The 13,831-nt window shown below is 39.8% G+C and overlaps 1 protein-coding gene across 1 annotated transcript; it reads right to left on the reverse strand.

Annotated features, from left to right (window-relative positions):
* Positions 1–3,323: 3,323 nt before the first annotated feature.
* Positions 3,324–9,014, reverse strand: LOC138367851 (mRNA decay activator protein ZFP36L3-like). Its single transcript, XM_069329834.1, has 2 exons — positions 8,537–9,014; positions 3,324–3,346 (listed from the first exon to the last, which is right to left on the reverse strand). Exons 1-2 carry the CDS (start codon positions 9,012–9,014, stop codon positions 3,324–3,326), a joined length of 501 nt encoding a protein of 166 aa, XP_069185935.1.
* Positions 9,015–13,831: the final 4,817 nt, after the last annotated feature.

Below are 13,831 nucleotides of genomic sequence, written 5' to 3' on the forward strand. Positions count from 1 at the left end.
ATAGACTGTATTATTAATTAATTAAAGTCAAAGCCTCAAATATCAACATTGGGGGGTATTTCTAGAAGTTCAAATACCTCTAGGAACCAGTGTGGTTCGTCACTAGTTCATTGTTGAGTTAATAACATAGTAAATCTAAACTACAATAGATTCAAAGATATGATAACTCAAAGTATGAATATTAAAGATTATGAATTACTGAGCAACACACATTAATTACTAAAACATCATTTTTGGCAATAATTTATTCAATGTAAAGATCCTATATGAATTATATAGAAATCAGTAATAATATTAGATAAATTTTTACGAAAAAATATCTTAGCTGTAGACGGTTTCTATAACCCTATTTCGTCATTCGTCCTCGTGGACACAGGATCCCAATAAAGAAAGAACCCGAGGTGAATATCACGAATGATGAGAAACAACTTGTGACTCCTCGTATACACGCTGAAATCAGAGAAATTTAAGTAGCATTTGATTAGGCTACGATTTATTTCAAATATTCATGAAAACGGAGAAATTGTTGAAATTCAACTAACGTGTATTAGGTATCCTTGCTGTATAACGACAGACTACTCACAAATATGCAATCTAGGATGATGCATCAATTGAGAATGGTATACTTAACATGAGCGTATCAAATACTGAGGTCTGCCGAAACCGCGTCAGCCAGTCCCAGGCGTCCACTGCTGTGTACGTGTAATTACGGGTTAATAGTTGATGCGTTATTAACTGGCCGGGCAGTATAGAACACGTGGATAAGTAATTATTAACTGTTAACCGGGTATCAACGTAATTCTTGTCGATAAACTCCCCAGTCACTACCACGTGTCTCGCCACTCTTCACGCCAGGGATGCCTTGTGTCCAATGGCGTCTCCGCCTTCCCTCAACCCGTCCCTCGTATTCACCACAGAAATTATTAATCACGAATAATTCTTTTCCGCGCAATTATGGATGTAATACGTTAATGAGAACTGGGTTGCAATTATAGGGACTTAAATATTATCAAATTCTCGTTTAATGGTGTTAAATGAGAAATGGAGAAGATTTTATTCTCTCCATGGCATCGCATGTAACAGATAAAACTGCTACTTGATAATAATTTCAGTTAATAACTCTCGGTTTTGTATTATTGGGAGTTATATTATCCGTAGGTAATTATTACATGGAATACTGATAATTTTAGAGAACTACATTCAATTCTCTAACACATTGGTAATAAACGTGTCTAACTAGACATTATCTGACGCAATGTTGCTACTCGATTTCATGAGAATTCTAGCACTAATGCGCAAATGAAATGGTTTAATTTATATTTACACTACCATTAGTGAAATTACTAACTACTGTAGTTAGTATATAATGATGATGATGATGTATTATAGTACAATAGTATTTTATTAGTGTTGGAAATTTCCAACAATCACCACTATCCATTGCATCACCACCATCGATTTCATCACCACCAGCCATTGAATCACAACTATCCAATTTCTCTGTTGGAACATTCGTAGCATCAACAAAATACTGAATAACCTAATTGCACAATTTACCAGTAACAACATCGATATAATTGCTTTACAGGAGCCCTACACGTCCATCATGATAAACAAAACCCCATCAAAGATCAGAGGGTATGCATCCTAAATAACAATAATGCCACAGGCCTATTAACATACACCAGAAGTGATCTACTACACATTCTTGTGAGCACGTCACACAATGTACACACACAGGAGTCCAGCCTGAGCTTCTGTGGGGTGAGGACTTGTCGCCTGGCCCCTCTGGTAGTTTGGGGCGTTTGCCATGTTCGTTGGCAGGGGGTGTGGGTGTCTCTACCCTCCCTGCTGTCCCTGGCTGATGTTGACGTGGCGCTTTTGTGATGAGCGGCCATATTCCTCCTGTTGTGTGGGTAAACTCCGAGGGTTTGGAGTTACCTGCCGTGCAGGGTATCCTCTCGTGGAACAGGTCATGTGTGACGTGCTCATGTCCCGGTCATGGAGATCTACGCGGTTGAGCTAGTGACTGCTTGCCGGGTGATCAAGTTTGTGGGAGAGGCGGCGTACCGTGACTTTCTTGGCGTTACGAGGGTCGTGCCTTGCAGTTGCCGGATGGCTCTGGATCTGTGGCCATTTCCGACCGGAGTGGTGCCGTGACGTATGTGAGTGTCCATGGAGCCCACATGGAGTTTCCCGAGTCCCTCTGGCGTTTCTTGCAGAGGTATGGCTCCGTCGTTAGTATGAGGATGCACAAGCTATCTTCTGGGAAGTATACAGGAGTGAAGACGAACATTCGTACCCTCGGGATGCGCCTGAGGTCGGACATTCCATCCTCTTTTCGTCTTTTAGGGTATTATGTGTGGGTGTATTATGCCCGGCACCCCGTACTTGTTTCCGGTGTGGCATGTTGGGGCATCAGGCTGCCGGTTGCACTGCGGATCCGGTTGCTCCGGTCAACTTGTTCCGGGAAAGGATTTCCCGGAAATCTTTGGGTAGAAACCTTGTGCAAGATAGGATGGAATGTTCGTTGGTAAAGCACAAGGTGACTTGCATGCATTTCTAGTTGCAAATAGAGAGGTGAGAGACAGGAGCAACGTTATACGTAATAAACATTGGGAAGAGTTCCTACAAAGTATAAATGAGCAAACAACACTTGTTGAAGTTTGGGAAAAGATACGAAAAATCTCTAGAAGCAGCCCAACCAAACCACTGCACCACAGACCACTAGAACAAGCAGACATTCTCCTTGATCAATAGCCACTAACATCGAGCTACGACTCACTCCCAATTAACATACAGCACAAACTTAATGACACACGCCCCATCAGACAACGAACCATCATTCTTGCCTGTACAGCTATCGACGTGTCGGACTTGATGATGTAACTGAATGGGAATTAAATCATGCACTAAAGATGGGCAAATCAACTGCTCCTGGAGAGGACGGTATTACTTACAATCTGCTGAGATTAGTCTCACACGTACCTGGTAATCCACTTTTAGTGTTGTACAAAATGAGTTTAAGTGAAGGAGTATTACCTGATGCATGGACAAAGAGTGTCATTGTTCCCATCCCCAAACCACACTCAGATAATTATAGACCCATATCTCTATCATCGTGTGTTTGCAAAGTGCTTGAACGTATTGTTCTTAGCCGACTCATGTGTCGTATACAGGGGCACCTGTCACCCCCAACTGTTTGGATTTATGCCTGGGCTCAGTACACAACACTGTTTTGTTGAGTACTCGCACATATTGAAGCTTACCCTCAAACATCTTCATCGACCTAGCAGCAGCTTTTGATACAGCAAACAGAGAAATCATACTGGAACAGCTTGCCGAGCTGTGAATACAAGGAAAATTACTGAAATGAATAAAGGGCTATTTGTCTAATCGAACAGCATATGTTTTGTTTAATGGTGTTAAAAGCACAGAGAGCAAACATTTGAACTGGGAACTCCACAAGGAGGGGTCCTCGGCCCCTTGTTGTTCAACGTTCTGATGCATAAACTTATTAAAGATCTTCCAACTAATAATGAAGACACTGTCATTTGTTATGCTGATGATATATTTTTACAGGCTGCCTCCGACCCTAGAATGCAAGTTCTGCTCGATGCTTTTGCTACTAGAGCTGAGGAATGTGGCCTCCTTATCTCTGTGCAGAAAACTCGTGCCCTCATTCCATGTGGTATTCCACCACCCAATTATCATATAGGTTGGCGAGCACTTGAGAACTGCGAGTCTTACAGATACCTTGGTATCCCCATTACCGACCCCATTGGGAGAGATTAAAGCCCTTGCGGGTCCTTGTTGGTGTCAATCATGGAATTAACGTGAGACTTGCTAGAATGTTTTATGTATCATTTATACGCTCTGCGATTGCCTACAATGCTCTACATCTCACACTGTATACTGACAAAGAGCTGAAATCTCTTGAAACCTTGCAAAATGAAGCCATGCATCTAATCCTTGGGGCTGCAAAGTCCACGAGAATAGTTAATATGAGAGCAGAGTTAAAATTACCTACCATAAGTGAGAGAATTTTGTCAATTAGCGCAGTTTTGGGCGTGAAGGCATTAAGTAGATCTTGACAACACATGAAGTTTCAAGTTAAACATTCTAATTTGCTGCAGTCACCTGAGGTCTATAGAAGAATAACAAAATCTGATTATGTATTTTGGTTCTACAAGGTAGCCAACTCCATCAAAATATTAAATATGTACCCTACTCAATTAATGATTAATCAACCAATTACTCCATGGGATAACTGGTATCTATCAGTTGATTTTGTAAATGCGCCCAAGAAAGATAGTGTACACTCTACATTATTAAAGCAGTTAACACTGAAAAGCTCACTGAAAGTACTCCGATTATGGGTAACTATGTGTATCAGTGCTATACCGATGGCTCTGTAGAAGAAAGTGGACGATGTACCAGATGTGCATGCAATATATTTGAACAATCGTCTCTCGTACATACAGCAAAGAAGCGCGTCAATGACTGGGCAAGTACAACTCAAACCGAACTTGCAGGCATATACCTTGCCACTGAATTTTTAAATGACAAAGACAGTGGACTTATATACTGTGACTCGCAGAGTGCACTCCTGGCATTGAACGCACATAGTAGTGACACCCAGAAAATAGTCAGTGATATTCAAATGAATGTTTTAGCTGTGTCAGGGTTCACCCCCTTCCATCCTGTGGTTGGGGTCGTCCCACTGGTCTTAGCCCCTCAGTACCGGGCGCCACTGCTCGCCCTTGGGCTCCCCCAGTCAACTAAGGGCTGACCTTATACACCCCTAGTGAGTGGGGAGGTTCAAGCTTCCTATAACTCACCTAAACCTGCCGTCTTGACACTGGAACTCTTTCTTGGATATCTGGTCTACTCAGGTCGCCAGCTGGGTGTTTATGCTTGTGTCCCAGCAACACGTCAGTGGTCTTAATGGTTATCTTAATCAAAGATGCAATATCATATGCAGTACAAGGTATATATACAAAATATATATACACATATAATTGTATAAAGAAATGTCGAAAGGGGGATATCATCCGCTGGCGGCAACATTCCTTGTGGCATGGCTTCTGGCAACACGGTCAGCTGACTGGGTCCACCCGTCAGGCGACAGGCACAACCTCTCACCTCTGGCAACACGATCAGCTGATACCTCTAAATGTCAGAACGTCGTGACTTTCCCACGCCTCTAGCGATGCAATCAGCTTGGCACTTCAGAGTTCTTTGCTGGCTCTTTGCACACCAGCTACCACCTCCAAGATCACTAACATCCCCACCTTAATGCTCACACACACCAACTCATGCCTAAATGAGTTCTTGGCTCCTAGCCTAATATTCTGTCACTTATACAATAAACTGATGAGTAGAAATATTCACAACATATAAAATACTCTAGCTCGCCTAGATCAAAAGGGGTAAAGGGAGGGACAATTATCTACCTTATTTCACTCCAACCATGAAGTTGACTCGTCCTCTGTTGAGGGATGTTGAGGTTCTTTGAACTAATAATTGTATCTGTACAATAATGCTGGAATTCTTACGTAACCAAACGCCAGTATTGCGTCAGATTCTACCAAGCTAAACACATTTATATCCAGTGTGTTAGAGAATTGAGTGTGATTCTCTAAAAACATCAGTATTCCGTGTGATAATTATTTACCGATAACATAACTCCCAAATAATGCCAAATCGAGAGTTTTTAGTTATAATTGTTATTAGGTAATAAATTTAACGTCACGTGTGAATGCCATGGAGAGAACTAAAATCATCTCCATTTCTCGTTTACCATCGTAAGATGAGAAAATAATAATATTTAGCTCCCTTGAATTACAACCCAGTCTTTATCAAAGCATTTTAGCCACAACTGCGCGAAGTAATATTATTCGTGATAAATAATTTCTGTGGCGAATGCGAGACGCTGGGGAGAGGGAGAAGCCATTGTTGTGGTGGACGCCAGCTCGAGGAGAAGTCGCCAGTGTGCGGCGTGAAGACTTGTTGCGGAATTGAGCAACTCGTTTGGTGTCAGAGTCTAGGATACGTTGTGGTGAATTGTCAGCAAGATTTACCCTGACATTCAACCTGGAACTAGTTAATTTGTTCTACGTGATCCATCGTGACCGGCCAAATAAACGCGTCGACATCCAAGCCCAGCTAGCTACCACGTGTTCGCCATTGTGACGCTAGAGCCTGGGATGCGAGTTTCGGCAAGCTTCAAGTTATACAGTGCCCTATTAGCTAAGTACTTATATAACTCCCTTTTGATGCATCATTAGAGATTGTATATAGCAGGGTAGCTTGTCGTCAAGTCGAGCGACATAAATAAACCACATGTTAGTATTCTAAATTAATTTTATTCCCAATTTCTTGAATACAGATATTTAGTAGCCTAGTGCATTGCTACGTAATATCCTTTAATTTACAGCTCGCGTGTGAGGAATTCCACGAGCTGTTACTTTACCCGTGTTATTCATCTCCCAGTGTTCTACGAGGAGTTCCGGAGATCCAGAGGATGATTCGTAACTGATGTCTTTGAAAACGTCTTCAAGCTAAGACCTGTCGTATTTCTTTGATTATTCAAATTATCAGTATTTTAGTTATCATTTATAGAATGTTGCACACTGGAGATAATACGTGTTTATTATAATGATTAATTTCTGATGTTGATGATCTATATTTTTATTGGTGATAGATTTCTATTGATTCTTTAATTGGTCATAAGATTAGGTTATTACACAATGAACTGGTGTACGAACCACACTAGTTCCTAGACATATATGAAGTTCTAGCAATAACCCCCCAATGTAGGTGTTTGAGGCTTTGATTCAAGTAAATTATTTATACAGCCCATTAATTATTCAAGTGATTATATTTCCTAATATTTATCCATAGTCACTGGTTCTTACAGGAATTTCTAATGATCATATTTTATTAGTTTCCCTCTTTACTATAAAAGCGGGTGGTCCTTCGTAATTGATTTCATTACTTTAATAATTAAATAAATAGAGTCAAGCCCCAAATGTCCCACAACTAGTTAGGGCTCTCTATATCCAGAGCTCACTCGAGCGCATCTTCCCTCTTTGACGGCTCGTGACATACTCTTTCCAACCAGCGCCAGCCGCCCCGAGCCCTCTGCCTCGTGACGTCACACCGCCGGAGGGCTCTCGTCATTGGTCACTTCCGGCACGGGACCTCACCTGGCCAATCAGGTGCCAGGAAGCATCAGGACGTCTTGTTGGGAAACAGGATGGCTCTACACTGTCCTGTGCCTCAAAAGGCGTAAGCCCCTTGCGTTATCAAACCTAGCTGGCCATTTTACAGCCAGCTTAATCACGCTCCACGCTTTCCCACCCATGAAAATGTTCCCTGAACATCAGAGAATACTTAGGCTACGGAGATATGACTCTTCTAAGCTGGGAAGAAAGAAATATAGGGGTGGACACCGTCACAGCTGCTAAAGAAAACAGATTTGAAATTAAATTCCTATGGATACCATCACATGTTGGCATCTCAAGGTATGACACTGTTGATATGCTTGTAAAGACATCCTGTAGACAACCAGTGGTAGAAATTGATATGGGTGTTTCATTAGCAGTGACAAAGAAAATACTTAAACAAATATCTAATGAAGATCTCATCGACCTAACAAATTCACAAAGACCAGAAAGTTGTAGCAATATTATGATGGATATCGTGAGGGGACATTCACATATGGGATAAATAGAACAAGAACCCGGCAATGTGATATTATAGTGGCCAGAATACGCCTGGGATATAGACGTATCTGGCAGCTTTCTCAAAACCCAAATGTCGAGTACACAATATGTCACCTTTGTGAAAGAGAAAACATGCACTCTCTTGAACATTATATTGTAGAATGTCCCATATTGACTAACTTTCGTCCTCCTGGGCTAAGGTATGCTGAACTGTGTAATTACTATATGAGTACTGGAACAATTGATGATATATTGGACTTGTACCTAAGATTAACCATATAATGTATCAATTATACAATGTATGTATGTGATTTAACTATATAACCTGAGCTTGTAAAAGCACCTTAATTACCTTCAGTGATTAAGTGCTTAATTGCACACTAGTTTCTCTATCAGCTATCTCAGCCTGTCAGAGTAAAAGAGACAAAGCTATGTGAATGCATGTGTGTGTGTTTATGTATATGTATGTGTATAAAGCATATATGGAAGCTGATCAGAATTACGTCTCACCTTTGTAAATGCACATTAATGACAAGATTAATGTAAAAGATACATCGAACACTTTATGTAGGGCATGCGTAAATCTGTGTATCTATGTATTTACGTATGTAGGTTAGCTTAGCATTTTAAAAGCACCGAATTACCTTCTGTGGTTGATTGTTCAATAAACTCCTGAACTATATGTTTAACACATATTTAACCCGGTCCATGGAGGACAGAAGAAAATGTATATATGTGGTTAGCATTGTAACTGTGTGGCCACGTCTGTGGTAGAAAATAATAATAATAAAAAAAAATTGTATCACCACCATCGATTTCATCACCACCAGCCATGGCATCACCACCAGCCATGGCATCACCACCAGCCATGGCATCACCACCAGCCATGGCGTCACCACCAGCCATGTCGTCACCATCAGCCATGGCATCACCACCAGCCATGGCATCACCACCAGCCATGGCATCACCACCAGCCATGGCATCACCACCAGCCATGGCATCACCACCAGCCATGGCATCTCCACCAGCCATGTCGTCAACATCAGCCATGTCGTCATCACCAGCCAATTCGTCACCACCAGCCATTGCCTCACTACCAGCCATGGTCTCACCACCAACCATGGCCTCACTACCAACCATGGCCTCACCACCAGCCATGGCATCATCATCAGCCCTGGCGTTACCACCAGCCATAATATCATCCATAGACACGGCGACACCAACAGACATAGCTTCACCGCCAGCCATGGAGTCAATATCAGAAATGGCATCACCACCAGCCATGGAGACACCACCATCCATAGAATTGCCACAGCCATTGCGCTACCACCAGCCGTGACGTCACCACCAGCTATGGCATCACCACCAGCCATGTCGTCGCCAGCATCCATAACATCATCACTAGACATTGCAAACCCAACAGCCATGGCCTCGCCACCTGCCATGGCATCGTCACCACCGGCCATGACGTCACCACCAGCTGTTGTGGAATGTGACTTTAACTCAACTCTATTAATATATAATTAAGAAATCGAAATACTCAAAGGACCATCCACTTTTGAGAAAAGAGGGAAAACAAATAAATGGAATATACGACTGACACTGTGGTACCAGTGCCTATGGATGTTAGATTATTTGGTAATTATTTGAAGAGTATGAATGGACTGTAATAATAATTAATTGAGAGTTTAAATCTTCAAACTTCAACACTGGGGGGTATTACTAGAAATAATATATATCTAGGATAACGACTGGTGCTGGTTCGTCACCAGTTGGTTAATTACATCAATACAGATTATAGAATCAGAAATTAAATGTAGATTCAATATGATGATAATATAGTAAGATTATTAAGCCTATGAAATAAATTGTCAAATCATACGATATTATATATGAAACATTGCTACACACTGAGAAACAAAATATTAGATTTATGTAATTTCTCTTAGAATATTATATGTATAAGAAATGCAAATACATAATAGAAATAATATTAGCATCAGTCTAAGAAATCTACGAAAGAGAGACAGTAAGACTTAGTTGTAAGAAGACTTCACTAAACCCGTTTCACTGTTTGAATACTCGTAGACGTAATCACATTGCCCAAATAATGGATGATACACCAATAGGGAATGTCGTGTGTAGAGGAAGAATTGCTCTGCTTGTCCTCACCAACACGCTGTAATCACAAAAATGTTATAGAATTGGACTGGGCTAGAGATTTATTCCACTATTCATTAAAACTTGAGAATAACGTGGAAAGAAACGAACATGAGGGTTTTGGTCGGTAAATGACATAACGACGAGCTACCTACAGTAATAATTTATGAGATAGTGCACTACACATAAAATATACATAACGTCGGCTTGTTGGCACATTTACAGTCGCCGATATCACGTCAATTAGTCCCTGACATTCACTGCTGTTGAAGGTCAAATTCGGGGACGCGATTATCTTCTCGGAAACGAGAATATACAGTAAGAAGCACTGTGCGACTACGTATTCTATCTGCAATGGCTGCCGATTGTAAATCTGTGTGTACTCGTGCAACCCGTTCTCGCAAATTCGTAAAGTCAATATTGACTTATTAAATAAGTGCATAGGTGACATACTAAACATAATAGATACCCTTAAAAAGCATCACAGAAAACACCGACCTTACCTAACCTTGTTAGTATCTTAAGATAATCATCTTATAGCTTCGTAATTACAATTATTATTTAACCTATACCTATAATAGGTTAAGTAACAATTGTAATTACGAAGCTATAAGATGATTATCTTAAGATACTAACAAGGTTAGGTAAGGTCGGTGTTTTCTGTGAAGCTTTTTAAGGGTATCTATTATGTTTAGTATGTCACCTATGCACTTATTTAATAAGTCAATATTGACTTTACGAATTTGCGAGAACGGGTTGACTCGTGGCGGAGCCGTGTGCCGAAAAGCCACCTCCCTCATGCCCTGAGGCCCGAACACGCACGTGCAGAGACGCTCATAGCGATCTCGAGCTTAAACCAATTTGGTGTACTAGTAAGTATTGAGGGAAATAAAGAAGTACCATTTAAATTACCATCACAAGTAAATATGTTGAATAATAATACCTCTTCTCGCAAGGCAATAGCGAGAAGAGGTATTCGCATAATTCGCGAAATGAATACTTCTTTCATAATGAACAATATTTTTAGAAAGGACAATTAACTGAACTCTATAATTCTCTAACGTTCGTGGAAGACTTCATGTTTCAGTCTGCTATCGACGCTTGGTGTCAAGATGGCTGGGTAATTTCTATCTAAATCATGCCTGATTTAGCATATCATGCCTGATACACCAACGATTTTAATTCTACGTGTTAGTGTTATTAGTAAATGTTAATATAAGGAGTTGAGAGGAGATTCTTCACCACCAGCCATAGCCTCTCCAACCGCTATGGCCTCACCACCAACCATGTTGTCATCACCAGCCATAGGGTCACCACCAGCCAAGGCGTCATCACCAGCCATGTCGTCACCACCAGCCATGTCGTCACCAGGTGTTGGAAATTTCCAACACTAATAAACTACTATTGTATTATAATACATCATCATTATTATATACTAACTACAGTAGTTACTAATTTCACTAACGGTAGTGTTACCATAAATTAAACCATTTCATCTGCGTATTAGTGCTAGAATTCTCATGAAATCGAGTAGCAACATTGCGTCAGATAATGTCCAGTTAGACACGTTTATTACCAATGTGTTAGAAAATTGAATGTGGTTCTCAAAAATTATCAGTATTCCATGTAATAATTACCTACAGACAATATGACTCCCGATAATCTAAAACCGAGAGTTATTAACTGAAATTGTTATCTAGTAGCAGTTTATCTGTTACGTGCGAATGCCATGGAGTAAATTAAATCTTCTCCATTTCTCGTTTAACACCATAAAACGAGAATATGATAATATTTAAGTCCCCATAATTGCAACCCAGTTCTCATTAGCGTATTACATCCATAATTACGCGGAAAAGAATTATCCGTGATTAATAATTTCTGTAGCGAATGCGAGAGACGGGTTGAGAGAGGCGGAGACGCCATTGTGTGATAGAAGACATCCCTGGCGTGAAGAGTGACGACACATGGTAGTGACTGTGGAGTTTATCGACAAGAATTACGTTGATACCCGGTCAACAGTTAACAATTACTTATCCACGTGTTCTATAGTGCCCAGCCAGTTAATAACGCGTCAACAATTGAAGGCAAGACCCGTAATTACACGTTCACAGCAGTGGACGTCTGGGACTAGCTGACGCGGTTTCGGCAAACCTCAGTATTTGATATGCTCATGTTAAGTATATGGTTCTCGTTTGATGCATCATCCTTGATTATATATGTGTGAGTAGTCTGTCGTCATACAGGAAGGATACCTAATACACAACGTTAGTAAACTTACGACAATTTTCTCCGTTTTCATGAATATTGAAAATAAATCGTAGCCTAATCAAATGCTACTTAAATTTCTCTGATTTCAGCGTGTATACGAGGAGTCGTCAAGTTGTTTCTCATCATTCGTGATATTCACCTCGGGTTCTTTCTTTATGGGGATTCTGTGACCACGAGGACGAATGACGAAATGGCGTTACAGAAATCGTCTTAAAGCTAAGACATTTTTTGTACAAATTTATTTAATATTATTATTGATTTCTATATAATTCCTGTAGGATCGTTACATTGAATAGATTATTACCAGAAATAATAATTGGTAATTAATGTGTTTTGCTCTGACTGTTGCTCAGTAATTCCAATTTTTTAATATTCATAATTTGAGTTATCATATCTTTGAATCTATAGTAGTTTAGATTTATTATGTTATTTACTCAACAATGAACTAGTGACGAACCACACTGGTTCCTAGATATATATGAGCTTCTAGAAATACCCCCCCCCCTCATGTAGGTCTTAGAGGCTTTGACTTTAATTAATTAATAATACAGTCTATTCATTATTTTCAAGTGATTATTCATTTAATTAGTATCCATAGACACTGGTTCTCTAGTGTTATTTTAATGATCACTTTTATTCCTTTTCCTTCTTTTCTCAAAAGTGGGTGGTCCTTCGATTTATTAAATACATAATTGAATATATGAGTCAAGCTCCAGATATCCCACATTATGGTCCTTATCGAACTGGGTACAATCCAATTAATATTATTTAATCACTAACACCAATTATGTGTTAACCATTATTGGGGTATACAAATATTTCAATTTATGGCTGTCAGCAAACTGTCCATTATGGCCTAAATTCAATCCATAATTACTGATTCACTCAAGTCAGTGAATTCATTAACATTTTAGGATCCAGTATACTAATACAAATTGCTGATCCCATACTAATTAATCATTACTAACCCTGATAACATTATATTCCACAATTAGGAAGTACATTCAGGTGTTAAATATTATTTACGGCAGTAGAATACTTGCCAAACACAAGTAATACTCCTGTGTTCATTTAATTTCTTATACACATAATTTCTACCAGTGTATATATTATATAAAATTACAAAATCCAAAAACATAGCACTATTTAAACATTATTGCACCACATTTATTGTAGTTATTATGCCAACCCAACAGTGGTAGAATATTTCAGACTGACACGGTACTAAGATTTGTACAAATTTAGTCTACACCATTAGCTGCATTAATAGGTAGGATTATTACCTAACTAGTACTGTTAGACAGTGCTGGTGCATTATTAATTTATGTGTTGCTGACCCTAATGGGTGGGATTAACCATTTATTGTGTAATTATATTTTATTACATATATCTATGTACATCTTTGATTGTTACTGTAAGTTCACTACCCATCCAAGGCTGATTTTGAAGAGCTAAGCTAAGGAACACCTGTAGTGATACCAAGGCACCACTCAAATCTTAGTTGCTTATTATTAGGAAGGTAGCTAACCTCTAAATGAGGTAAATTACAATCAGCCTCAAGAAAATATCAGGCTGTCAATAATTATACCTGCTCTACATAAAGGAGCAAGTACCATAGCTGTCCAAGTAGCTATATAAGCCCTATCAAGCTCAAACTTACAGCCAGAATGGCT

This window comes from Procambarus clarkii, chromosome 23, assembly GCF_040958095.1.
Source record: "Procambarus clarkii isolate CNS0578487 chromosome 23, FALCON_Pclarkii_2.0, whole genome shotgun sequence".
Taxonomy (NCBI): Eukaryota; Metazoa; Arthropoda; class Malacostraca; order Decapoda; family Cambaridae; genus Procambarus; species Procambarus clarkii.

Excerpts from the sequence above, each read along its gene's own strand:
- LOC138367851 (XM_069329834.1), bottom strand. The coding sequence starts at position 9,014 with ATGGCTGGTGGTGATGCCATTTCTGATATTGACTCCATGGCTGGCGGT. Across the intron at positions 3,347-8,536 it reads TGGTGATGAAATCGATGGTG|CTCGGCAAGCTGTTCCAGTA; the intron begins GTGATACAATTT and ends TTGTATTCACAG.